Source organism: Pangasianodon hypophthalmus, chromosome 12 (genome assembly GCF_027358585.1).
Source record: "Pangasianodon hypophthalmus isolate fPanHyp1 chromosome 12, fPanHyp1.pri, whole genome shotgun sequence".
Taxonomy (NCBI): domain Eukaryota; kingdom Metazoa; phylum Chordata; class Actinopteri; order Siluriformes; family Pangasiidae; genus Pangasianodon; species Pangasianodon hypophthalmus.
This window is the reverse complement of record NC_069721.1, coordinates 6,844,245-6,871,929: the sequence shown is the minus strand read 5'-3', so window position 1 is coordinate 6,871,929 and position 27,685 is coordinate 6,844,245. Positions and strand designations below refer to the sequence as shown.

General features: G+C 38.8%; 1 protein-coding gene across 2 annotated transcripts in view; it reads right to left on the bottom strand.

The window, feature by feature from the left end:
- prkg1b (protein kinase cGMP-dependent 1b) overlaps nt 1-27,685 on the bottom strand; it is a 155,894-nt gene that overhangs the window by 83,070 nt on the left and 45,139 nt on the right. For both annotated transcript variants that reach the window (XM_026915240.3, XM_026915239.3), the window contains exon 3: nt 25,896-26,009. In XM_026915240.3, coding sequence (XP_026771041.2) covers nt 25,896-26,009 — 114 coding nt within the window. The remainder of the gene's footprint in view (nt 1-25,895; nt 26,010-27,685) is intronic.

The following is a 27,685-nucleotide window of genomic DNA, read 5'->3' as shown; positions in this document are numbered from 1 at the left end:
TAGCTTGCCACAGCTAACTAGCTAACTAGCTCACCGTACATTATTAAATTATGTTACCTGCCACGTTTTAGCCTAGTCAGTTAGCCTAGCTTTCTGAGCAACCAAAACATGGGACTGGGCAAGCACACTGGAGCGTTAACCTGCTAGCTAATGAATTTGAAAATGAATGCATTCAAAATCCATGCTTTCAAGAGTGAAATGTTTGATAGCAAGCCTGGTAGACATGTCCCTCAAGCATACCATGTCCCTCAAGCATACCATGTCCCTCAAGCATGGTGTATAGCTGGCAGTATACATCAAGTGACAAAACGAAAGCAAACCACCACCAAACAGGCTCAAAGAATCCTCAGAAACAAACGGATGTCTTTCTGGGACACTCTGTACCCCTTGGGAGAGTAGAATGGTTTTGAGGAGCTGTAAGTCAAGGCAACATCATACATTTCAGTGTTTGCAGTTTTTGCTATGAATTGTTTCCATGAGTAAAATGTTTTGTCTGTGCGTTGATAGAATACCATGAGTATACCTCTTGATCACACAAAATCACTGCTTTTTGTTACTATATGAATGTATGATGTGCATCAGGGAATTGGTTTAATTATTAGATATGAGGTATTTAATATAATATATGTGATAATATATGTAATTGTATGAGACAATTTTAGGACTTTGGTGCAAGTATTTGATCCAGCTCGTACCTGGGTGGAGTTGGGCAAAGTCGAGCAAAAAAAAGTCCAGGGGATGGACTGTGTTTCAGGGTAGATAAATGTGTTTAATTCATTGTTTCGTGCTGTACAGTGTTGCGTGGGTTAGGGTTAGGGTTAGGCTTATAGGAGGAGGTCGATCAGATCCAGCTCCACTATGTGGACTTTTGGATCTGCAGCGAGGGCTACCTCCCTTGGTGATAGAACTGTTCACACAAACTGCATGTTTGTGAACATCCTCAGCTAAGGACACTTCCCCTCCATGCCAGCAGAGGTCACAATCAACTGAGTATTAGCACAACGTCTAACAATCACTCCCTGGCTAATTCCTGGTTTTAATTATTTAAACAGTTCATGTTATCATAGCCATTGTGAAGTCTTGCCATATTAAGTGTTTGTATAATAAAAGGCATTTTAATTTTCAATTATTATTTGGCCATGGTTACTAATACTGGTTGTGTTTTGACCTTTGCCTGCCTTAACATTTTAGATTTTGGATTATGATTTAAATTTGACTGCCAGGATCTGTACTAAAACCTCTGAGTCACATCTAGCAGGAGCCTCCCATGGTCCACTATTGGGAAATCATGCACAACAGCCCCAGCAGATCGCTACCACGACAGAGGGCCTAATCAGAGTCTGCCGAGGCAATGTCAGTACGGTACCAGAAGTCGTCTCTAACCACCGAGGTCAAATCGACACCCCAGATGTAAATAAAAAGAAGGCATGTGTAGCTCTACCCAATAAATACAATGCACCCCTGGGGTAAATGCCACAGATTCCTAATACAGTGCTCTCTTCTATTTTCAGTTTAATACATTTTTCAATAGGAGCCTTGCTGTTAGACTTACAAGCCCAATTCTAAGGCGTATAGTGTTGGGATGTTGTTTATTTTCAGTATTAGACTCCTTTTTCAGGGGAGATGTTGGCTGTTGTGTTAGTTTATTTAGCAAATACGAGAATAGATAAGATATGAAGAAATAAGTGATATGATTAAATTTTTCCTAGAATCTTACAAACACACAAACAATGGAACTGGGACTTAAACTGTGGCTTCATGCAGTGATGCAAGAGACCATATAACATTTGGGTCAATGACAGACAGGGGGAGGTTTCAAAACAAAAGACTTAGTGTTCAGAAGTTCTGTTTGAAAGCTCACACACACAGTGGTTTACAAATTCAAATCTTTTGTCTTTCTTGCTCAAAAGATAGCTTTTTGCTGCTTTTTGTATACTGCTGCCTTTTAAAGGAACAAGAAAAGGAAAAAATTTATCCTGAGTCCATTGGGTATAAACAGTTAAACATCATGGATTGTAATTTGAGGTTATTGCACTCTGTGTGTTTGGTTTTGACCACTAATATTGAATCATGCAACAAAAAAAAAAAAAAAGAAAAATGTTAAGATGATCAACTCGCGATAGCTATCACTAAGAGATGAATACAATTTCAAAGTAAAAAGTAAAAGCCGTTAAATTTAATAAACTGTTTTCATAATTAAATTAGACAAATTGGTTTAACCCGAAGAGTTCAGGATGCTCATCTGCCAGATGCTTAGGCATGTTGCTCGTGGTGCCTGACTGGCAGTGGAGAGATTTACAACAGACTAGTTTTGTTGTGTGTGTGTGGGATGCCTGTGTTTATCAGCAAGGTAAAAAAAAATGTTCAAACCTTCTTTCTTGAGTCTAACTTTTCCACAAGTTGCAGGCTCAAAATAACTTTTCTTCTAAATGTACTCTTGCACTTTGCATGTTTATAGCACCAATTGTTTTTCGCCTACTCAGCTAGAATGTATTTCAGCTGTATTTCAATGACCTATTGACCTAAATATGGCACTGAAAGAATCCAAAGTGATAAAACTGAACTGTAATATTGAGAAGACATCAAACTTTTAACGCCTCATGCAACTCTAGTCCACACCACTCAAAATCCTGCCTGATTTATGTAAAATGGTAAAATCCTACTGCACTGCTCACAGCAATAACAATCACTGCTAACACAAAAATGGGTATACCGAAGAGTTCACCATGACAAGCCGTGGCCAAGGAATGTTTATTGAGGAGAGTTCAAGTGGAATACGATATTGAAAATGTCACAGCACATACTAGTTTTTGAAAAATCACTAGCCAGGGCTTGTTTTTTTTTCCCTCCATCATAGTAGGCCCCATGAGCTACTGATATAGGCAACTCATTGCTGTAACTATAGCAGCATGCAGGTATGAGAAAATGGTAATGAAAACTAGTGTAACACAATCATATAACTACACTTCTAGCACAGAAGACATTCCTTGGCAGAAAGTGAGAATGCTGCATCATTGAAGCAGGAAAATTAAGTTGAGGCCGAAATATTACTAATGTGAAATGGGGGAAGGGGCTTCCAGGGGGGTCAGTTACTATTAGGGAGTTCAAAGCACCTATGCAATAGTCAATCATTCCAGATCTATACACTATAAGGCCAAAAGTTTGTGGACACCTGACCAGCACATCCATGTTGAATATCTGATTTCAGATTTGCTGTTATAATAACCTTCACTCTTCATGGAACACTTTCCACCAGATTTTGGAGCGTGGCTGTGGGGATTTGTGCTCATTCAGCCATAAGAGCGTTAGTGAGGTCAGGAACTGATGTCTGGTGAGGAGGCCTGGGGTGCAGTCAGCATTCCAGTTCATCCAACACAAAGGTGTTCAGTGGGGTTGAGGTCATGGCTTTGCATAGGCCACTCAAGTTATTCTACGATAAGTTTGTCAAACCATGTCTTCATGGAGTTTACTTTGTGCACAGGGGCACTGTCATGCTGGAACAGGTTTGGGCCTCTTAGTTCCAGTGAAGGGGAATTGTAATACAATGACATAGTAAATTGTGTTCTTACAACCCTGTGGCAACAGTTTAAGAAAAGCCCACATATTCAATTCAAAGCGTTTATTGTCATGTGCACAGTGAGGAAAACAAGTTTCCCTGTACGATGAAATTCTTTCTTTGCTGTCCACATTGCTGTCCATCAGTTCAGTCCACCTATTCTATGAGATACGTGAGACTAGTCTGTGTCCACTGGCTACCCATTTAAAAGTCTAATGGCTGAGGGGAAGAAGGAGTTCCTTAGTCTGAAAGTCCTGCATTTCATACTCCTGTACCTCCGTCCTGAGGGCAGGGGTGTGAACAGTCCGTATTGTGGGTGGGTTGGGTCCTTAAGGATGGAGGCAGCTCTCCTGTGGACTCTACGGTGGTAAATAGACTGCAGAGAGGGCAGTGGAGTCCTGATGATCTTCTCAGCAGTCTTCACCACTCTCTGCAGATGTTTGCGGTCCCTCACTGTAGTGCTGCCATACCACACAGTGATGCAGCTGGTCAAGACGCTCTCAACAACGCAGCTGTAGAAGTTGTTGAGGATCTTAGGTGACATGCCAAACTTCCTCAGCCTCCTTAGGAAGTACAGCCGCTGTTGTGCTTTCTTAACCAGCTGGGTGGTGTTGAGTGTCCAGGTGAGGTCCTCGCTGATGTGGACCCCCAAATATTTAAAGCTGCTCACCCTCTCCTCTTCAAGCTCTCGGATAAACAGTGGCTGGTGAGCTCTCCTCTCTTTCTTCATGTCCACTATCATCTCCTTTGTCTTGTCCGTGTTGAGGGTGAGGTTGTTGTCCTCACACCATGTCACAAGATTGGCCACCTCCCTCCTTTAGGCCGCTTCATCTCCACCAGTGATCCGTCCTATCACTGCGCTGTCGTCAGCAAACTTCACGATGATGTATTCCTTGTGGGAGGAGACACAGTCATGTGTGAACAATGTGTAGAGGATGGGACTGAGAACACACCCCTGTGGGGTGCCAATGTGTGTTATGATGGTGTCTGAGGTCCTATTTCCAATCCTGACAGACTGCGGTCTCCCAGTCAGGAAATCTAGGAGCCAGTCGCAGAGTGTGGGGTGTAGTCCAAGTGCAAACAGTTCGTGGGTGAGTTTATGGGGGATGACCGCATTGAAGGCGGAACTGTAGTCGATAAAGAGCATCCTGATGTAGGTGTCCTTATCTTCCAGGTGAGAGAGGGAAATATGGAGGGCAGCAGCAATGGCGTCTGAGTGTGATGGTCAGGTGTCCACAAACCTTTGGCTATGTAGTGTATACTGAATGGCTCATCTGCCATTTTTATTAGGGGTTAATCATCTTTTTGCTTACTTTGAGTGATTTTGAATGGTGCTAGCATGCCCCAATGTTAAAATATGGAGATCCTATGCAAAATGTGAAAATGTTGGCAGGCCTGCCTCACGGTTAAAGATTTCAAGTGAAAATAAAGATCCTAGTTACACTCATATCTTTTACCTGTGTTGTAAGGAGAGAACATCACATATCAAAGCTGAAATCTTGGCCAACAACTTTTTTGGAAGAGGATAAGGACTATGGCTACACAGTCATCCATTCCCTAGGAATTCATATACTCACTGGTTGCCCTTAGTCTGGATTAATGCACTTCACTAGCTACGAGCTCAACATATTACATTACATTAGCAAATGTTTTTAGTCTAGTCATTTAGGTTTCTGTTAAACTAAAACATGTGACTGGGCACATCACTGGAGTTGCCACTTGTCTGGTGGGCTAGCTAATGCATTTATGCTATGACCCTGATATAGACATACTTATATACCACTCATAAATGGCAGCAGTTTGCTTTAACCATATGCCTAAAGCAGATGGAGTATGAAGCACCTGTTGTAAGGCCCTGAGAGACACACACTTTACTGAGCTCTTCAAAAAACTGCTAAATTCCCTACCCACACTACAATAAATCACCATGTGCCCAATCTTATTTGCTTTTCCTCATTTGCACCCTAATTTCTAAGCCCCAGCTGCTTATGTTTAAACTAGTCCTACCCATGAGAGAAAATCTCTTGCTATTCGTGAAAAAAAAAAAATGCCACATCACCTGAACCTCTCTAAGCTTCTAACCTGTTAACAAGAGGGGAAACGGGCCACTTTACACAGCACTGTCCACATCCAGCTGAGCAGAATTAGCTTCATTATGCAATGCTGTGTGCATATACTGAATATATTGTACTACATCCAGCACATTAGAGCTGTGGGAGAGCAAGCTTGTTGAAACTGTAGCAACTGTCAGCACCTGATGACAGGCATGGGAAACAGAAGGGGTAATTATGTGAGAGCTGTCACTACTGGCACTGTTACACATATCTAATAAAGGAGCGACTAAACCCCCGAACATCTATAGACCAGAGAGTTCGCCTGCTGCACTGAGATAATTACAAGCAGCACACTGTTACACAGAACGGGCGGTGTATCGACCACACCAAATACAGCCTGCATTATTAGAGCTGATAAATTTCAAAAGACTTCCAGGAAAATAATTCATACAGCACAGTAGCTAACCTTGATGTCAGCTCTGAAAGCTGGAAAATGTAAAAAGGGTGCATTGTTAACAGAAGCTACCCAAAATGTGGCTTTATGTAAGGAAAAAATAAAGTTGTCTGTTTCATATGGATGTCAGACACGTCCAGCATTACAATACTAACCTAAGGGAAGTGTAAAAAAGCACTGTGCTTTTCAATGCTGTACACAGGATTTCCACCTGTGACGCAGCACAGTTTTGTCTCTTCTGACAAGCAGGAGAGAAAAGACATTTTGCAGGCAGCAATTCACAGGCTCAGTTCACACTTGGGTCATTCTGTGAAAAGTGAGTCGGTGGCAGGAGGATGAAGCCTTTTTATCTGGAGAGGTGATGTGAAGAGGCAGGTTTACGGAAAGCTAACCTCAATCAAACACAACAAAGGCTCACCCACTAAGGGCTGAAGTTGTGGAGGGCCTAATAATATGGCTCCATTTGTACATTTACATTTGATAATTTGGCTTTTATCAAGAGCCACTTACAGGATGTGCAAAAAGCTGAAAGCAAGACAAAGCGCTTGGAAAAGCTGAATGTATTCATGGCATGAAAGACTAAAGATTAATGGTAGTATTGGAGAGGTAACAAAAAGACAGTTTCAAAAAAGTGGGGACCTACATAAGTGCATAAACATGAAAAGTTCAGAAAAACCAGGCATTTATAGAAAGAACAATCAACAATAATAATAATAATAATAATAATAATACACACACATCTTACCAAACGTAAGGACAAATTATGTCTCAAAGGTGCCATATTCTACTTGTCTGCTAACTGGGAAGACATCAATATAACATTGATTTGCCTAACTGATAACTGTTAGGGGTGGTGGATATGGATGCCACTTCACAGCTCCAGTTCTCAATGCAATACTGAGCTTTGATTACTATTTGTGCAGAGTTTCGCATATCCTCATGTTTCACATTTCATCAGGTTCTCTAGTTTCCTCCCCCTCCCAAAAACCAGCAGGTGGATTGGCTACTAGGACTGCCCCTAGGTGTGAATGCATGTGTGCAACCTCAACCCTGAGCAGGATAAAGCTGTTACTGAAGATGAATGAATGACTTTAGTCAGCTGTATATATCTGACTAACCAATGCTCCAAAAAGGTAGGTCTGCTGATGAAACATGGGATGACAGTTGCATGAAGGGAACTTGTGCTGAATCTGTTTATTACATAGAACCTTATTACTTAGTGCTTTCTAAATGTAGACAATAGAAGGCATCTTCACTCACTGTCTAGTATGGGAATCCCACTGGCTCCCCACTGATGAATCCCACTGATGGTGAGAACAGCTGAGAAGGTCATCAGGGTCTCTATACCAACTACTGACACCTCCTACCACCACCTCTACATCCACAAAACTATCAGCATTGTGGATGACCGCTCATACCCCCATCATGGACTCTTCACCTTCCTGCTATCTGGTAGAAGGTACCTGATCATCCGTGTCACCACCACCAGACTCTGCAAAAGCTTCTTCCTTGAGGCAGTCAGACTATTCATCTTCCCAACACCTACCTGGATTAATCAAACACTTCTCAACACCCACCATCACACAGCTATCACTGTACCCCTGCACTTTATGATGGTGCTTCGGGACTCTTCTGCTGTCATGAGGCACTTTTTTTACTTGTTGCTTCTTTTTACTTGATATTTGCTTGAATCTACAATTTTCTAAACAGTTAACAGACAATTGTTTTCACCAGCATCTCCCATCCAACACTGCTCTGTTGTCCTGTCTAATTAGAGGCACTATGTAGTCCAGGGAAGACTGGGACTATATAATGCCGCTGACTGGGAAGTGGGCAGAAAAACAGTGAGGTGTGTGTGTGTTTTTTAGATACTGTAGACCTTGGCAGGAATAGAAACATAAAGCCATTTGGAGTGGATGGGAAAGCACATTCCATCACTGAGGAAGAAGGGCACTGCTGTATTGGTCTATGTTGCACCATGGTCCTGAAGAAGCAACATTTTGTTCCATTGTATATGAGTTCTGTAGAGGAATGACAATCAAACCCCATTTGACACTTGACTACATGGCAAGAATGTGTAGAAAAGTGCAGTCTTATAACTGTGGCAGGTTTAAATCACACTCGAAGATGTCTGGAAGATAGACAGAAGATGATTTGAAAAAATGGCACTATGCCAATGTTTTCCCAATTAGCAAGCAAGCTCCATACAACCTCATTAGGAAGTAAATTGTACAGATAGATTGTAATTACATATGTGTGTAAACTGGGAAGTGTGTGTGTGTGTGTATTTTAGATACCGTAGACCTTGGCAGGAATAGAAACATAAAGGCATTTGGAGTGGATGGTAAAGCACATTCCATCACTGAGGAAGAAGGACACCGAAGAACTGAGTTCTCACCTTATCAGCATGTCCAGATCTCAGAGACCAACGTGCCAGACAGCTTGATAGATCTGAGCTGGTGTGCAGGTGTGTAGTTCTGGACTAGGGTGTGTACAAAATGTGGTCCAAAGCCCTTTGATGCCAAGAATGTCAGAACAAGGGTTTCTTGACACAATGGATCCAATGGATTAGACGAGATATAGTAATTTTTTTTTAGGGAGACTAAAAGTAGATAGTAATAGTGTTATGGTTTGCAGTGTTAAGTTTGAGTGTTAGGTTTTCACTGTACGATAACATAGTATAAAAATGTCACGGTTTCATAGTATCACTATAATTGATCATTTAAAAGTACACAAGAGAGGGGTAAAAATTAACATAAAATTGGTACCGAATTATTTGTACAAAAATCTCTACATGTCCTTGTATATATATAGAAAAAACCAAAAGGCAAAAAAACATCAAATACCACAACCTTCTCTTAGGGAAATTCCAGAGGGAAGGGGTTGTAAAATTTATGGAGAGTTGCAGCCAGACACAAAAGGGATGAGAACCACTAGAGTAAGGGACTATAGGTAATAATAGGTAAAAAAATGCTGTAGTTAAAGCTGTAAATGACGAGAGACTTTGTCAGAATGTGGCTTCTTTAGTCAGGACAGGTCATATTCTTCTGATGTTGTGATGAAAAATTATACAGAATGTGTTGGTCTGGTAGTATTTGTGTCATACTTTCCTTTATTCATCAGTGCTGATACAACTTTGGCTTGACTTGTAAACCAGGAAGTTAGAATCTCAGCTTGGGTCCCAGAAACACTTCTCTAGCTCATATGTCCTATTATCAGAAGTTTTCACCTTACTCAGGGTGGAGGAGTCAGGTTATGTGTGTGGTGATGTGTATTTCTGGCTTGTGCTATGCCAGGAAGATTTCCATTTTATTATGCTCGATCTTCCTCTCAAGGCTAAACCACCATTTTATTGGTGACAGACTGCTTTTGAAAGTCCCTACCTCCCCAGCCTTCCTGCCTTACCTATACCGTTCAAAACAGCAGAAGTGTTTCTGCCTGTTTTCATATACTTCACTGTCCACAAGGATTGTGTCAGACTGAATGCCACAATTCACACTGCAAGTATGGAGGGCAATTACGGAAAAACTATTAATGGATAAGTTGGAATGGAATAATAAATGGAAATGGATAATATCTGTTCATGAATGAGGTGAAAGAGCCAGCCAAGAAATTGGCCAATTCCTCCACCATTCAACCACCCAGCTCACACAATTCCAGCATGTACTCTTAGATAGAAGCAGAGATTCCCAGGGTTTGTCGCTTTATGGAAGATATGGTTTATTTGTTATACTATGCCAGCCATTGTTGTTAAGCTCAAATATGGTCCATCTCTGCTGACTGGTCCAATGACAAGAGGTTAGATTGGGTACAGAACAAAACATTTTGGTGTGAAGTACACAGACTGGAAGATTTAATGTTAGATGTTGATTCGTTTCGGACAGTTGGGAAAATGCCTTCAACAAAAGGGGGAAATGGAAATATTACTCTATTCAGATAGCATCAGTGCTATTAAATATCTAGCTTTAAAATAACACTGGGACAAAGTCTGAGTCTAACTGTACTGGGCTACTACCTCTCTCTCCATGGAACACCACACCTACTGATAATGTAGTTGTTTACGAGTGGTTGAAGTTAAGCAGTTCATTGACAGATATCGATACAAGACTCCAACTGTGAACCGTTCGAATGGGTATGGTTGTCTACCAAAGAACATTCAGGAGCAGGAGAAAACTCATGCCCCGTTACATCATCTCATTCACAGTAGCTCAATCCTTAACTCTCAAGGTCAACTCCATTACCTCAGTGATTTCGGAAGCTGCAGACTACAACCATGATGGTCAATATAGTAGAAAGCAGCAAATCTGCCAGGAGAAGACAACAGTATAAATGACATTTTCCCATGTTTGTAAATGCAAATACATTTAATAATATTTGAACACTTCTAAGGCTAGCAGTTTTCCATTTTATTAATGTTTCACAATGTGTACATTAAAATTTAGTATAATTTACCTATTGCATATAAGCACATTAAAATATTTAGAAAAATAAAATAAATAAATAATTTGTGTGAAATTTTAAATTTACAGTGCTGTAAATTTAAATTTACATTGCTAAATACACTTATACTAATAAAATATATTGTATTCTATTTTCTATTGTAAGTGTGCCATACCCTTCCCAAGATGTTCACCATTTAAAAATAAACTACAACACTGACTGTGGGATTCAAAAAAAAAAACAAGCAAAAATTTAAGTGCAAAATTTAAATGCAAGTTAAATTAAACATTTTTTAATTACTCATGTCAGTAAAATGTTCAATAAAATGACATGACATTTCCAATACTGATTAAACATGACATGACATTTCCAATACTGATTAAACAAACTTGCTTAACTATTCAAACCTGCCGGTTAGTTTCAGAGTATAAATTGTCAAGGTAATCAATCTTAAGCTCCTCTAATCAGAAAACTGAGGATTTTAGTGAATCTCAGCATTCATTCCTTCATCTTCAGTAACCACCTGATCCTGGATGGGGGGGTTGGGGGGGGGGGAGTATGTAGGGGGGTAATGGTGGATCCTCAGCTTTTCCTGTCCCAGAAACACTGAGTACAAGGCAGGAATACACCCTCAAAGGGACGCCAGTCTAACACATACATTCACATACTTATTCACACTGAAAGGTAATTTAGCGCAGATAATACACTACTACAAGAAAGCTATCATTTAGAAAGCTGTCATTATATTCTACATTCTCAAGGTTCTTCATATTCATCATTATTCACTACCAGTTTTCACAAGTGTACTTATGTAAATACTGATGTAAATCTGGTTAAATCTACAACTGTGTTCCATATCTGCACTACTACATTTAATTTAACTTACTGTATTTTATATTTTATATTTTGTGTGTGTACGTGTTGTATCTTGCTACTGTAACACACCATGCTGCTGTAACACAAGAATTTCCCTCATGGGATCAATAAAGTCTATCTATCTATCTATCCATCCATCCATCCATCCATCCACCAGCATGTTTTTGGGAGGTAGGAGGAAACCAGAGAATCCAAAGGAAACCCACATCAACATGGGGAGAACATGCAAAACTCAAGACAGTCAGTAACCCAGGCTGAGGATCAAACTGGGGACCCTGCAGCTGTGAGGTCAAAATGCTGCTTCACACCACCAAGAACAAATGCACCAAACCCAAACGTTTTCCCAGCATCATTCAAAATGGAAACAAGTGAAAGATCTATTCTGGAACCTTTCAAGGAACGGAACAATCCTGAACAAGAACTAACTCAATGCTCCTGTGTATTTGGCTAATCTATAGACACTTATTAACATTAACTATATTTTTCCCATCTTCCCATTTTCCACCCGCTTCGAGTGGTGTGAAGTAATAGCATGTAAATAACATACTTCCATGACAGTTTTGAACAAACGCATGCTGCCTCTGACATAAAACAAGCTTGAGCTTATTTTTACCCATCCATTGGTCTATGAAGACCCGGTAAAAATGGACACTTCACAAGCAGAATGGATTTACGAAATCTCATATCAAAGATCAGACATACTTTTAAGTGAGTCCTTTATCAAATCTCATTTCAGTTGTGATGCACTAAGAAAATTATATATATGGAGATAAAAATGAAAGTAGTCACGCTAGGAGTGAAGCAGGATTTCTTATTAGTAAACAGTAAAAAAAAAAAAAAAAAAAAAAAAAAAAGTAAAACAGCTTCTGAGGAAAAAGGCTTGGGTAGCTACAAATGAAATCCGGGAAAAACTTCAGACATGTTGTATAACAGCAGAGCAATGGGGAACCTAACACCAGGATCCTTTAAGACATAGAGGGGTAGATGAGACTGCTGCCAGTGGATTCATAATGGGCTGTAGCCTTTAAAAAAATTGTAAAACCCAACATAACCTTCATAGCAATTACAGCAAAAGCTTGCGCCTGGGGGGGACACAAATAAGCGGAATCATAAAAGCCATAGTTCAGAGGCACCAGCTAGGCACGACTCCAACAATCGCAGCCAAGCGCCAGTAAAGACAAAGAGTGCATGGTACTTTCCTCTTTTCTAGATAATGCCTTAATTTCTCTCATAAATTAAGCAGCTGGCACTGTTTTCAGAAATAAAGTGGTATTAACAACCTAATGTTTACTGTAGTAGCTTCACTCCATGATAGGATGTGTGTGTGGGGTGGGGTGGGGGGGGGATGCACACTCTCCCCTGAGAATTTCGAAATCCTCTGGTCTCTATGGCAACGAAGCACTCGCAGCACTTAACACATGAACGGGCAGCTGGCGATGCATCTCTTTGTCTCTCTAAACTTTGGCTGCTAATGCCTCAAATGTTGCCCAGGAAGAGTGGAAATCAAAGGGTGTGGCTTTGTGCAGCTCAGCGGCTTTAACTCGCCCCTCCATCCCTCACTCCTAATGAGTGAGAAGACAGAGAGGTGGGAGGAAGACATCGGGTAATCACTACCCTCACAGTCCTAATCACTCATTCACTTAATGTATTGGAATTGCCTGCTCGGTGCTGCGAACTGAACGTTCACTTAAACAACATTTTATTACCGAACTTCCAGCAGTGCCTTAAGAAAGATGGCTGCACAAAACTAAAATCTGCAATAACCATCCAGGTAGGAAACATGCATCTACCAGCACAACTTGCACAAATTATGTCTGAAAGATGTCATGGAGCTTGTCACAGCATCATTGTTGGATCGCTGTTAATGCACATTTTTAATCACCTACATTTATGTGAGTTAGAATATTGTGTAGATGACAGTAGTCATCTACACGTTGATGTCATAATGACCTCTCTCTCTCCCTCTCTCTCTCCCCCTCTCTCTAGAACCTCCGACTCCCAGAGCTCCCCATCATTAGCCATGCCTACTTGATAGCCCATCGGCGTACCGATAGCATGCACCTGTACCTCATTTAGTGAGTGAAGTGACTTGTGGCCAAGTATGGTGACCCATACCCGGAATTTGTGCTCTGCATTTAACCCATCCAAGTGCACACACAGTAGTGAACACACACACACACCGTGACCACACACCCGGAGCAGTGGGCAGCCTTTTTGCTGCGGCGCCCGGGGAGCAGTTGGGGGTTCGGTGCCTTGCTCAAGGGTCTCACCTCAGTCGTGGTATTGAGGGTGGGAGAGAGCACTGGTCATTCCACCTACAATCCCTGCCGGACCTACACCTTTCCATTTGTATCACTCGTTGCTAAGTCTTGCCTACATTTCTAAGCCTTTTCTCATTTGCTATAACTGTTGGTTACACCCATAAAGTCTATAGTCTGCTCTGTTTGCCATTTTTTTTTATTTTGAAAACTGGCTGTGACTCGCCTGATTTTGGATTTTGGATGTTTAGATTGTTTGTCCTTGTTTGTTATCAAACTCTCGGTTGGATTTCGAACCCTACACTCGTCGTTGCTACTTCACAGTTAAACCACCTCCCAAAGTGTATGTTACGTTGATTATCCATGGGAGGAAGGTTGCCTGAAGAGAACTAAATCAAACACTATAATCAAGGATGTCTGAAAAGAGATAATCAAAAAATTAAGTTGCACAGACGTTCTTCCAAATTAGCAAACAAGCTGCCTGCAATGTCGTTCAGACGTAAATTGCGCACACATTTTGTTGTCGTATGTGTGCTAAATGTTAACAGGGATATGGGGGGAGGGAGCAAAAAGGTCTCGCTAGAATGAAGGCACAAGTAGAAGAACAAAGAAGGAACAATCAAAAGACGAGATGCTGGCATGTTGGAAACAGGAAATGGCTGCAAAGGGGCAGGAATAACTCGACAGGTCATCACCAAGGAGACACAGTGGAGAGGTTCAACTTAACTATAGAATTCAGAGGATTTAAAAAAAAAAAAGACACAAAAGCAGAAATGAGATGATTTAAAAATGAAATTAATCAGAAGTCACAATATGTTATAGACAGATGCACATTAACACACACAGTTCTGTGGAGAAGTCTTAGGCACATGCAAGAAAAATACTGCAGAGCAAAAATGTCTTCAAAAATAATAAAATTAAATGTTTCTACATTAAAAAAAATACTATAAAGAGTATTAAACAGTAATAAATGAAACAAAGTCAATATTTGGTGTAATGACCCTTTGCTTTTAAAAAAAAACAGTATCTCAGGTACAGTGTGTGCAGTTTTATAAGGAAATGAGCTGTAAGTGTTACTGAGCATCTTACAGAAGCAGCCACAGTCCTTCTGCAGACTTTGACTATCGCACTCGCTTCTTATTTTGCAGCAAAACCCAGCAACTTTCATCATGTTTTTTTGTCTGAAAAGTGGTCTTACGTAATATGCTGCTTTCTTTGCTGGCATATGAACATTTTTCTCGATAATGTAGAAGTCATAAAATAAAAATCTAAAACAAAGTTTGTACTAAAAAAAAAATAGGGTGCCTAGAAGTTTAGGAATAAAGCACAATGGTGTATGTTGTTATAGGAAAATAATTAGTGATGGTGTGATGTACAAAGAAGAGTTTCTGTTACCACCCTGAAGTTGATTATTTTCCTATAACAGCACAAAGTTTTTTATTCCTCTTATACCACAGATTTTTTTATTTTTTACAGTTTTACAGTTTATTTATTAATGAATGACATGTTGTGGCTTTCAATCATGTATAATTACATTCAGAAAACAAGTTAAGTCCTGTTATCACTTACATTATAGCAGTTATAAACACCAGCCTCTATTTTCCCTTTCTTGAAGTTAATAAAAAAAAAAAAAAACAGGTTGACATGTAGTTCTGAAGACCTTCCTGTGGTGGAAAACTTACTGACACTGGTGACTCCTTCCATAAACTTTAAATAAACTTCTTCTTATAGAAAATTTCACTGTATCAATAATTTTACATTTTTGCTTTTTTTTATATCACAGCACATTAAAAATCTTTTAAAAATCTGTTCATTATTAGACTTTGCTCATGTGGAGTGTCCACCATACAAGTCCCTGCGAATGAGCTGTTACTATGGAAACAATAATATATTAGAACAAGTGCATTAATATAAACCATTGAATTAAATCACAACCGACACTATTGTCAGAGCTGCTGTTATAGAAGATTAATCAACATCTTGTGACTAAACAAGAATTCAATGGAGAATTCAACAGCGCTGTGCGGTGTATTGGGAATGGGAATAAACAACACGCATCTCGAAAGGAGATGCACAATAAAATAACACAGTAACACTGATGTGAAGCACTACGTCTGTTCTGCATTTTGGCTTTCTGTATGTGTTTTTCTCTCTCTCTCTCTCTCTCTCTCTCTTCCTTTCTCTCTCTACTACGTGTTTTGGATATCCCAGATGAGAACCAGATGTGACACTAGGATTGGCAGATCAGGAGTGACATCACTGTGTTAGGAGAATAGAAAAGGGAAAATGCCGAGCCCGTTATGTTTGTCCAGCTTAACAGCCAATTTCAGATTTCAGCTTTGTGCTAGTTTTGTTCTTTGTTGATTCTTTGCTCTATCCCAGCCTTTCATCTTTGTATGCAACACCTTAATGTTAGCTTAGTAATTGTGTATATAACCTCTGTGCTTCCCTGTTTATGAGACATTTTAGCACTGTATCAGCCTGTGTAATGTCAGACATCAATTATTCGCACTCTGTAAGGACCAGATAATAATTTCCTTCATAGCTGCCTGGACACTGTGTCATGTGACACTTTTGCAGGTTTTTTTCACTTGTTTTTACTTACATATGGAGAAAGGGAAGGTATTATATTTTTCTTTCGTTATGTCTGGAATAGGCAAGGTAGTTTAAAAATCTCACACACATTATCTTATTTCTTATTTTGGCATCACTCACTTCAAAGCTATTTTCTCCAGCAGCAGGTTTCCTTTTCTAAATATTTCAATACATTTGTGTCAAAAACAACCCTGTGTCTGGTCTCTTTGATTTATTTTATGACCCCTGTTTCCCACTGGCACAATGAGCCTGATGTTCTAAATTATGTTTTGCAAAAACAAAATGTTTTGCCTGTGATCATCTTCATAACCCAGACAAAATATGTATGCCTTGGATAAATAGAGTGGTTAAGCTGAGTATTTATAAAAATGAAACCTGTTCTTGTTCTTCGTTCAAATGTCGAACTTGTTCTGCTTTTAACAGCCATGTAATAATAAAGTGGAACAAATGCAAGAAAATTTGAACGAATGTTAATTATTTTTGTCCTTAAACTGCATCTATGCTGTGAGAAGCTATCCTGGCTATAGGCATTTGCTTAATGAGTGCAGTAAATAGTTTGTGCTGTGTGCAAAGATAACCAAAATCTTATTATATTCATGCACAAAGTGCTTTAAACTGAATATACACTACCTAAGTGGCTAAAGCAATTACAGCGTCTTTTAAGATTATTTCTTGACAGACTGTGCGCTAATGTGTTGTCCATGTTAGTGTCACAAACTGAGAGGTGAGACTGATGCAGATGCAGTTGATTGTGTTTTTATTAACAATCAGGCAGGCAGACAAATCCAAAACGTAGGGCAAGATCAAAGTCAGTAAACAGGCGAGGGTCAGACGAGGCACAAACCCATAACGTAGGCAAAGACAAAACGAAAAAACTGGGAAGTAGAAAAGTCGAAACCAGGATAGCAAACACAGGATTACCACAGGCTTGGTAATCGTCAGGGGCGGACAGCACAAACTGAGCATTTACTTCGCAAAGTCAGTGTGAATGAAAGCCTCGTTTTAAAGTGTGAGTGTGACTGTGTGTGATCGGAAACAGGTGAGTATGCTCAATAGTCCAGTGATTGAGAACGTGTCACTGGTGGTGGATTCTGGGTAGCGTAGTCCAAGTGGCCATGCCTGTAGGCCATAGTGTATTCTAGAAAACTGAGTTCACAAATACAGAGTTGACCTGACAGTGAGATTATATGATGAAGACCCTCGAAAGATAGACCTGCAATTAAATAAAATGACAACCCTGTGGTTACGTCATCAATCAGCATGATCCAGGCTCGTGCAGAAAACAGGGTCGCATACATGGAAACTTCCTAGTAAGTGAACTTTGTCTGTATATTAACATGTTTTATTTATGTTTTGCCATGAGTGTATTGGTAGCTGTCCTATGATTTATGCTGTCCTGCAATTGGTGGCTTTTAGTCGAGCATCGTAACGGCAATCACACTCAGAGACTTGAATCAGAAATTCCTGACACTGCCAGAACTTTGTCGTTGGCTGTCTGTAAGTGTGAGCATGTTACAGTATGCAATTAAAGACCTCCAATCTCAACTCACGATTACAGAATTACAAAATCAAGCCAAAAATCGCATAGTGTAAAGCCGGCTTAACATTTGGCTAAAGGGAAGGTTTCAAATATAAACTAAACAGCTGCTGTGACAGTAAGAGCATAACCATCCACTGCCACATGTCTCGCCCTGTAAATATACCTATTCATTGCCAGACTTAACAACAGTAGAAGACAGAAGACAGGTGGCAAAAGACAGAAGTCCCAAAATCACTCCAGGCCTGTGTTTTCCCAGCTAAAAGGCAAGACTCGATCAACCCACATGCTGCAATATAAACTGTATACGGGAAAAGCTTCAAGGATTTAGATGAGCAAATACAGAACAAAAGTAGATAAGTAGGAGTGAGCCATGTTCAGCCACACCAAAAGAAGGTAAAGTCAAACAGTTGAATAGTGCTTTCTGACTGATTTTAATGCCAAAGAAGACTACAACATGTACGCCATCAGTTTTGTTGACAGAATTAAAAGATACTAAAGAATTAGAAGATGTCAGGCTCCGGTTAGCATTAAACCTTAAACCTAAATTATAACATTTTCTTATCTAAACATTACCAAACAGCTATTACACCTAATCGCAGAATAGATTATAAAATAAAAAACTGTATTTTAATTCATCTTTACTACAAAGCAGAATACACAGCACTAATTTGAGTGTCCGATGAGATAAATTTTATATGCAAATGGTTGGCATGTTGCAGGTGATTTATAACGAATAACTGCATGAATCATATCACGTGAAAAATACTGGGAGGAAACAATATGTAAATAAGTATTTTGTGTGTGCTAATTGTTCTCTGGAGCTGTGGCGAGTTCTGGTGTCAAAGAAACCCACAGAAAAGTGAAACTGAGACTCAAGTAAAATACCTGCTAGGGCAGGAAGATGTTCAAAATACGAATAAATGAATAAAATAGTGTCGACATGACTGTGCTTTATGTTAATAAGGTATATGTGAATGAAAACCTTTTCTAAAGTTCTGTTTAATGCTGTCGGCATTTAAACAGAGTGTTATGTGATCGTGCAATGAATATGTGAATGACAGGTGAGTGAATGTGCAGTGAATATCTAACATGAACGAAGTTTGCCACAACAGTCATTATTTTAAAAAACTTTTTCCTTATTTTTTTCAGATTATTGAGTTTCAACAAATGTAGTACCTGCCTTTCAATTATAATAATTTGTGCAGACAACTGCCATTTCTCAAAGTGCTTCATAAACTGCAAAACTAATCACTTTGCATAAACATTACTCTGTATTCTGGACCTTTTGGCAGAAAAACCCCAAACTGCATATTCAAGATGGACAAAATGTACTATCTTGCTCGTCCAAACAATATAGTCCTCCACAGGGTCTGTTATTAAATCAGCTTACACATTTTTATATATATATTTTTTTTTTTTTGCAGGAGTTATCAGGTTTGCTTGTGTTTTTAAAACACAGAACCTGCTAAAAAAAAAAATCAGCGTTATCGTTTTAAATTTAACTGAATGCATAAGGACCCAAAATCAAAACCTATAGTAGGAATAAGGATAAACACTATTTGTCAAATAACAGTTTATCTTCCATTATTTGCATTATTTACAGATTATATTTAAACTCTTGCTAAGACAGAAAGGAAAGCTTTTTAAGATAGAAAGACAGACAATTAAAAGCATTTGATGAACAAATGGGATAAGGAGATTTACATGCTGAATGTATAATAATAATATTTAATAATATAATATCAAACACCTGACCTCGTTTACACATTTATATGAGGAATGATCAAAAGAGAAGTGAATTTAGAGAAGACAAGAGTCTTAATTTCGAAAATTCTCTAAGTCTTAGCAAGTTAATCAGAATGAGAAGAACTATATTTGGTGGTATAACTATATACCACTGAAGTAGCTGTCACTCATCCATTTCCATTCTAAAGTTACAGAATATAAATGATAAAAATAAGCATCTTCCCAAAACTACTTTATTTCTTCCAGTACCAAGTTGTAGAAATTCCTATTTTCCAGTTCTCTGAATAAATGAATCAGGTACACTGCACCCCAGATAGAGGAAGTACAGCTTCAACAAATTTTAAGGTCTGATATGTTAGTGTGATAAGGGTGCGATATTAAAATGAAAAAGGATCAGCTCTAATGAAAACTCCTCTATGAGCATTGATATGAAATGCAGCTGGACAGCCACAAGATTCACATGAAAAATTGGTATGAATTAGTAAATAAAAAACCTAAGAAACCAAAGCATAATATTCACTTGAACAGGTTACAACTAAGCATTTGTTCCAGAACAAATAAGGAAATTTAAACAACTGCCAGCCACGGCAATTATCTCCTTATGTAAAAATCACAAAGAATTATTCACATAAGGGTTTAGTAAACCAGGACTGCAGCAACATCACCTAACAATGCAAGTCAATATCCAGACATGTAAGCAGAGAATTATAACACTTGACATAACACTTTAAAAGAGAGTCCAACGTTAGATATGTATACTGTGGTTTTTATGAACCTAGAATAACCAGAACAACCAGGGATGTTGACAACCACCTGGATCCCTTCTAGTGTGCGTTCTCAGATATGCTGAAATTGTCCGACAAAGTGACAAAGTGACCACATGAAGTGGTATTTGATATGAAAGGCATTGTTTCAATATAAAAGCAGACACCAACAAACTAGGATATTCCATATTCAGACTTAAAAATTAAGAAGCATAAAGAAAACAAGACTTCGAAATTAAGGCTCAGATTTAACAACACTAAACTACACAATAAGACTTTGCAATAAGACAAAGGAACAGCAGGACACAACATGGAACAGGTGCACACATTTGAGGAAAAAAGCAATGGCAGGACTGTGGCAGAAATACAACTAGGCCCAAAACAAAACACACAAAAGCTCATGAATTACAAAGAACAATTTCAAGCAGTACTTGTTACACTCAGAACTGCGCTGCACACTGAGAGTAGGAATTTGTCACAGTTGTCATCCAGCCATCATTTCTTAAGAACCTTCTCACCGAGTTCCCACTGGATCATTTCTGGTTTCAAATCACCTGGATAATGTATGCCATGATGTCATGAGGAACCAGCACACCTTAGTCTCTGTCTGTGGTATTTGGGGTCTAGCTGCAGGCTAATAACCCACTTTCAATAGTCTCTTAGTTCCAGCAGACCTTTGGAAACTACTGCTGCAGCTGCAGTCATCCAAATCCTCCAAAGGAGACAATACTGCACACAGCAACCTGCCTGAGTTCAACTGTCCCCCACACACTTGGGTGACAGAGTGGATAGCATTCTCAAATGAATCTAGCCTCATACCTATGAATTGTGTGGCATTTTCAGCGCTAGAAACCTCTTACTAAGTTCACCGTAAGACTAAGTGCCATAATGTGCGATAATGATGTGCTACTTGACACATAGGAGCCACTCATCCAATTGCAGGAGTATCCTGGCCATCTGAGGCAACAGGGCTGCTTGCATACAGCTCGAGAACGCCCATGGCACAGGAGAGAAGCTGAACTATAGAAGTTTGATTCTGACCACATGCAAAAGCATCTGCATGACATTAAATTAATTTGTGACCTTGCTGGATGGTCTTGCCATGGTTGCACACGAGCACAAGAAGGGATACAGGTGCTTCTTGTTTGCCTTATCTTCGGGAGATCAAATCCTGATGATGCCACAGCCATCTTTTGCCATGAGTACAAGAGAGTATAATTGGCCGTGCTCTCTCGGTGGGAGAGATGGTGTTACATCAGTGAGCTCATGTATGGCGAGGAGGATAGTTAGTGCTTTCTTCCAGGACTGAGGAATGAGCAGTGGTTTGCAAAGATGTGGTGGGTGACTCTGGAGTCTCTAAGGAAGCACGTGTTAGCCTTCAGCCTCCCATGTTAATAGCTGTCGAATGATAGTGGATGGGAATTGGCAAATGACCAAATTGTGAGGAAATGGGGTAAAAATAAAAAAGAATATTCAAGATGAATGGCATAACTTATATACTACAGATAAACTCCATAAACTCCAGAGTACTCTGTGGGATTAGGTCATTCTGGCAGTGCTATAAAATGTTAACCTTTTAGGAGTCAGGATTTGGAGATATATTGGACCTAAAAACACAGCATACATTTAAAATGATATATCTACCAGAGGAAACGATAAGAAAGGATATGAGTGTTTTAGGTGCAGGTAAAAAAAAAATCAATAATACACAAGAGGATCCATCTAAGATCTAAGATCACTGGAGAGAAATCATATATAGGTCTTCCAGACCTAACTTTATGTATATATATATATATATATATATATATATATATATATATATATATATATATATATATATATAATATTCTTCAATGGCCAAGTCAGTCACCTGATCTCAACCCAATAGAGCATGCTTTTCACTTACTGAAGACAAGACTGAAGGCAGAAAGACCCACAAACAAGCAGCAGCTGAAGGTGGCTGCAGTGAAGGCCTGGCAAAACATCTCCAGGGAGGAAACTGAGAATTTGAGTTTGGAGAACATGGGCTCCAGACTTCAGGCAGTCATTGACTGCAAAGGATTTTCATCCAAGTATTAAAATTATGGTTATATTTACAATTATGTCACTTTGTCCAAATAACTTTGAGCCCCTGAAAATGGAAGTACTTTGCTGAAAATGGCTGTAATTCCTAAATGGTAAATGCCATATTTTTGTGGAACCTCTTAAAATAAAGCTGAAAGTCTACACCTCGATCACATCTTGATTGTTTTATTTCAAATCCATTGTAGTGGTGTATAAAGGCAAAATCACAAAAACTCTGTCATTGTACTACTGTCATACTTCCGGACCTAACTGTATGTATATATATATATATATATATATATATATATATATATATATATATATATATATATATATATATATATAAAAGGTGGTAGTTCTCTCACTTGCTAAGACTCAAAAAACAGAATTATCAGAAAACATTAGGACATATTTGTATACTTTTTTATATTTCTTAGTGGATGGGTATGCTGCATGATTATATGGCCTTGATTAGCAGGGGTTAAGCTGGACTTTAGGTGGCAGGGCCTTGCTTCATTAATGGGTGCCAGCAATGTGAGGGCTGTACTGTGTAAAGTTTGAAATATATGTATTTCTTTTAACTGTTAATAAAAAAAATAATAGGCTTAAAAAATTAAACAAAAAAAAAACAGTGTCTGAGTCAGTAATTAACCCTCTCTGAATGTTTGTCCTTGTTCCTGTGAACAAGGTCAATTAAACCGCTGTATAAGTAACCAAAAATGTTCATAAAAGACACAAAAAACAAAATAAAAACCCTATTCAGAATGTATTAGTTTTGTATACAATTATTTACATTATGTAATGCAATTATTACCAGAGTATATCTGGGAATTTAGTCCCATCCAAATACATGAGTAATTCTTTTGTACTTATGACCTGTAGAAATAACCCCAGGTAATATGTGGTATATCTTATCCAAATTGACATGGTTTCCTATGAAATCCTGTGGAAAAAGAAGTTTTGTGCTTTGCTCCAGGAAGAAGGCTTGGGATGACTGATGATAGTATCGTAAACTGCTCATAGACTATCATGTTTGACCATGAAAAACGATGGCAAAAATAAACTGTGTTGTATCTTGTTATGCGTTTCCTTTAAGCCTATTCTGTAGTCTTATATGAACCTTAATAGCCTATGCTGTCTGGCAACAAAAAATCTTTCTCTGAGGCATCTTAGCTTCCCTTGTCTGTGCTGGCCAAACAGATAAGATCCATGAATGTCTTTGCCAGCAACTAGCAGCATTAGCTGACTTGTAAACAGCTTCTTGTATTTTTTTTTTCCACTTTAAATTCACAAGCTTAATAGGAAGTACTCTTTCTACTGACAAAAATCTAAATGAAACCAAGTATTGGCCAAGTTGAACAGCAAATTATTAACAATTTATAAAAGAACTTGTCAACAATTCCAGGGTTTTAGGTAAGTTATTGAGTTCCTGGAACACGAAAAGCCTATATACAGTGGGGTCCAAAAGTCTGAAAGCACTAGTGAAAATGCTTCTCTTTTGAATTATTTTCTAATTTTATTACAAATTATATTATTGACAACACCTTGAATTAAATATTTACATGAATTTCAGAGTTTCCCAGTATTTGGTATGTTCCCTTTTTGCTTTAACGACAGTGTGCACTCGAGTTGGCACGGACTCCACAAGTTTGTGCAAAACCTTATGATCCATTTTAGATCACATCCATCTGAGTGTCATCTGAACACACGCTGAACACAAATCTGACCTTTTGGACAAATTAGTTAACATGGTCTGTATCACAAATACATGGTCTGTATCCAAAATATTGAACATTTACTTTCTTTGTTTTAAATATTTCAAAATTGTAACCTAAATGAAAAAAGAAAATCCCAAATTTTCAATGTAGTCTCAGACTTTTAGACCCCACTGTATGTTATGGTCATGTGGCCTATTAATAACAGACAAAACCTACAATAAACCCTTATAATAAAGGTCAAAACAATCACTACAGTCAGTGAAATCTGTGTATGCAATGTACTGTATGTAGTACACGTACACTGTATGTAGTACATGGAATTTTTTGTGTGACGACCATGCATACTTAGTAATGACACTCCCATCTCTGTGACTAAATCGATTACAATTACTATAGGTATCCTCCGGCGACATAATAGATACATGCCCGGAAACTGCATCCCATCCGAATAGTACTTAAGTTGAATTCATCTCTGGGAGAAAAGTCAGTGCAATTCCATAGGTGCTTTATGGTTTAGACTCTTTTCACACTCATACAGGCCTCTATGCTGTTCGCTATAGAAAGCCAGATGCCCAGATATCACCTGGAAAAGGTCAAGCTATTGCAAAACAGTCATTAGAAGCTCTCTCTGACCTGTGTGTGGGTCTGTGTCATGCTGGTTGTCTTGATTTTTCCTACTGTCCTTCTTGTGATTTGTGCTTAGCTGACAGCACGTGTAAATTTATACCCAGCATGAACGTTTCTGCTTTTTTAATCTGACATTTTTGTCTGAAATTCAAATACAGCTCGGTGAAAACAGGACATAAAACCATTTGTTTAAAGAGAGAGAGAGAGAGAATGAGAGAGGGAGAGAGGGTGGGGAATAAATTTACATTAAATTTTTACAAGAAATTTTGTTTTTTGCAGCAGAGAGCTGTGTGAGAAAAACACAAGATCTTCAGCTCCCATTGCCAGAACGTGCTTCCTGGTGGTAAGCTGATGGCTGCATTGGGAATTCCCATCATTATATCTCAACACACTGTCAGACCTGCTCTCATGCGCAAAGCCACATAACATGTTAACATCCACACTGTCCTTCTCCCATCGATGCTCATTTCGAGGCTTTACAACTGAATAGACTAGGTTTTGCATCTGTTAATCATGAATGTTTTATGCACTGAAGACATAACTGATTTGATTTATATAAAACACTGAGCAGTGAAACTAAAATATCTGACAGCGTTGTGTTTGGTGTAATGGGGGGAAAAATCAGCTCCATTGTGCTTCGTCAATGCTAATTATTAGTTTAAATAATACTAGCAAATTATTTCATGTATCTGACATGCATATGGATTGCAAGAGGACAAGTAGAATTGATTGCATTTTGCATTTGTATGTCTGTATATTAAATATATTTAGAAATAATAATTAAATTGTTACCGCCCACTGAAAAAGCTGTGTGCTGAGGAATTTGGGCCATCTCAGTCCAGAAGTCATTATACCTAGCAGTTTGTGTGTGTGTGTGTGTGTGTGTGTGTTTCCATAGTTACTCTCGAAAGTAACTGCCGGAACTACATTACCAAAAGAACAGCAAAAGAATATGCACAGGTTTCCATGGTGACAGAGTCAATTCATGAAGTTGTAGGGGGATTTCAATGTGTGTGTGTGTTTATATATATATCTGCATATGTGCTGCTTCTTTCTAAAATTGAATCCTTAACTTCTTCCTAAGAATAAACCTGTAAATGACCAGTGCTTGCATTCATACCATCAAGCTGCCACATTGCTTCTACCACTATAATTACTTGCTAGAAATTCTGGGTGATGCATCAATGTGCCGTGCTCACTCACTCTGAACAGTGGCGGTGCGTGTGCAGTTGTAGAGGATGGCCAGCTCGCCGAACACTTTGCCTGGTCCCATGGTGCACAGCTTCATGCCCTCCTTGGTCACCTCCACCTTGCCATCTGAAAGCAATCATAGAGACATTCTTTAGGAAAGCGAGCATGACAGATCGGAAACAAAAGTTCCAGATTGGGCCTCGCCGTGCCGTTGCAATGAAAGTCTCATCTTATTAGTAGAGCTGACACCAGGACATACTTTGGAGTAGGGCAAATCTCTGATTTAAATATGTACACTGGCAAATAGGATGCGTAAAAGAAAAGTAGACAGACTCAGATTTTTGATCAGATACTAATTTTTTTTAAAGAAAAAAACATGAAAATTGTACTTGGAATTTTGTATATTAAAAATGAATTAAGCTCCTGTTTCCTGTGCGTCTAAAGGCCAAAGATTAACGAAGTGAAAAATAAAAATGTCTGGGTGTGCTGCTATATGAAAACAATCAATGATGGGGTTGTGTGATGCAGCCTGGTGTGAAGCGGAGTTATTGTTACCCCCTGAAGTTAATTATTTTCCAATGACAACATGCCCTGAAGTGTTTACTCTTATACCACATTGATTTGCAGAGGATTACATTTATTATTTTATTTATTAAAAGAACGACACATCATAGGTTATATCAGCTGTAGCAGCTATAAATAATCCTTCTCTTAACCAGTCTCATTTTTTCTTTGCTTGATGTTAATAAGACAAAAAAATGCATCTGTCATGTTACAGAGAAACCTGGAAGCACAAAGTTCTCTGTCCTGAAGTCTCCTATGGCGGAAAATTAACTGACCATCACAAAGCTGACACTTGAGACTCCTTATATAAATGTTAAATAAATATTTTCTGACAGAAAACCTCATATAAACAATGTCCCTATGAATGTACTATGTTAGAATGAAGATATTAATATAAACATGTGATTGGCCTTGCAATTGGCACTACTGTCATGCTGTCTTAAAAGTTAAAATTAATCAAACCTTCTTACTAATCAGATCTGAGAATTCAGCAGTGCTGTGGTATAATACATTGCTTCACTAAAGAAATATATTTTATATTTACGGTTTTAATGGCATTGGACTTTCTCACTTACCGTCAGTTAAGCCCCAGCTAGACACTAATATAAACAAGAGCTAAGCAACACTGCTATTAAGTCTGCTGACCCATAAAGAGGCCACATAGCGGGCACAGAACGTCAAACATACACACATTTGCTGGCATGATGCTATCAGCAGAACTAATCCAAACATCACACAGCGACTCTGACTCAGACCCTTCACTCCACTACCATTGGCTTTCTCAGCTATTAGTCAAAACAGCAAAGTTATAAACCTTCACTGTATCAACACAGTGCAGCAGAACACTTTGCTTTCAAAGTATCCAGTGGACACCTGAGTGTTAGCAGCAGTGTAGTAGAGCTGTAGTAATCCATCATACACCACCTCTTCAGCTTCCCCACAACTGCCCCCCCCCCCTCCCCCCAAGGCTTCTCCTGCATTCATTAGATTCCTGTCATCAGCTGACAGCTTTATCTATGAAGATTGACAGGATGATATGAGGTGTAGGAATGAGCACAAAAGAGGCACAACTTTTTTTTTTTTTTAATCACAGAGACAACGCCAATCCAATACTACTTCAGGACTGCCACATACAGTATATGTGTGCTCATTCAGATTAAAAATAAAGAAAAAAATAAAAAAGAAAAAAGTGAAAAACCTGCAAAATCATAGATGTCCTTTTAATTATAGAGTTTACC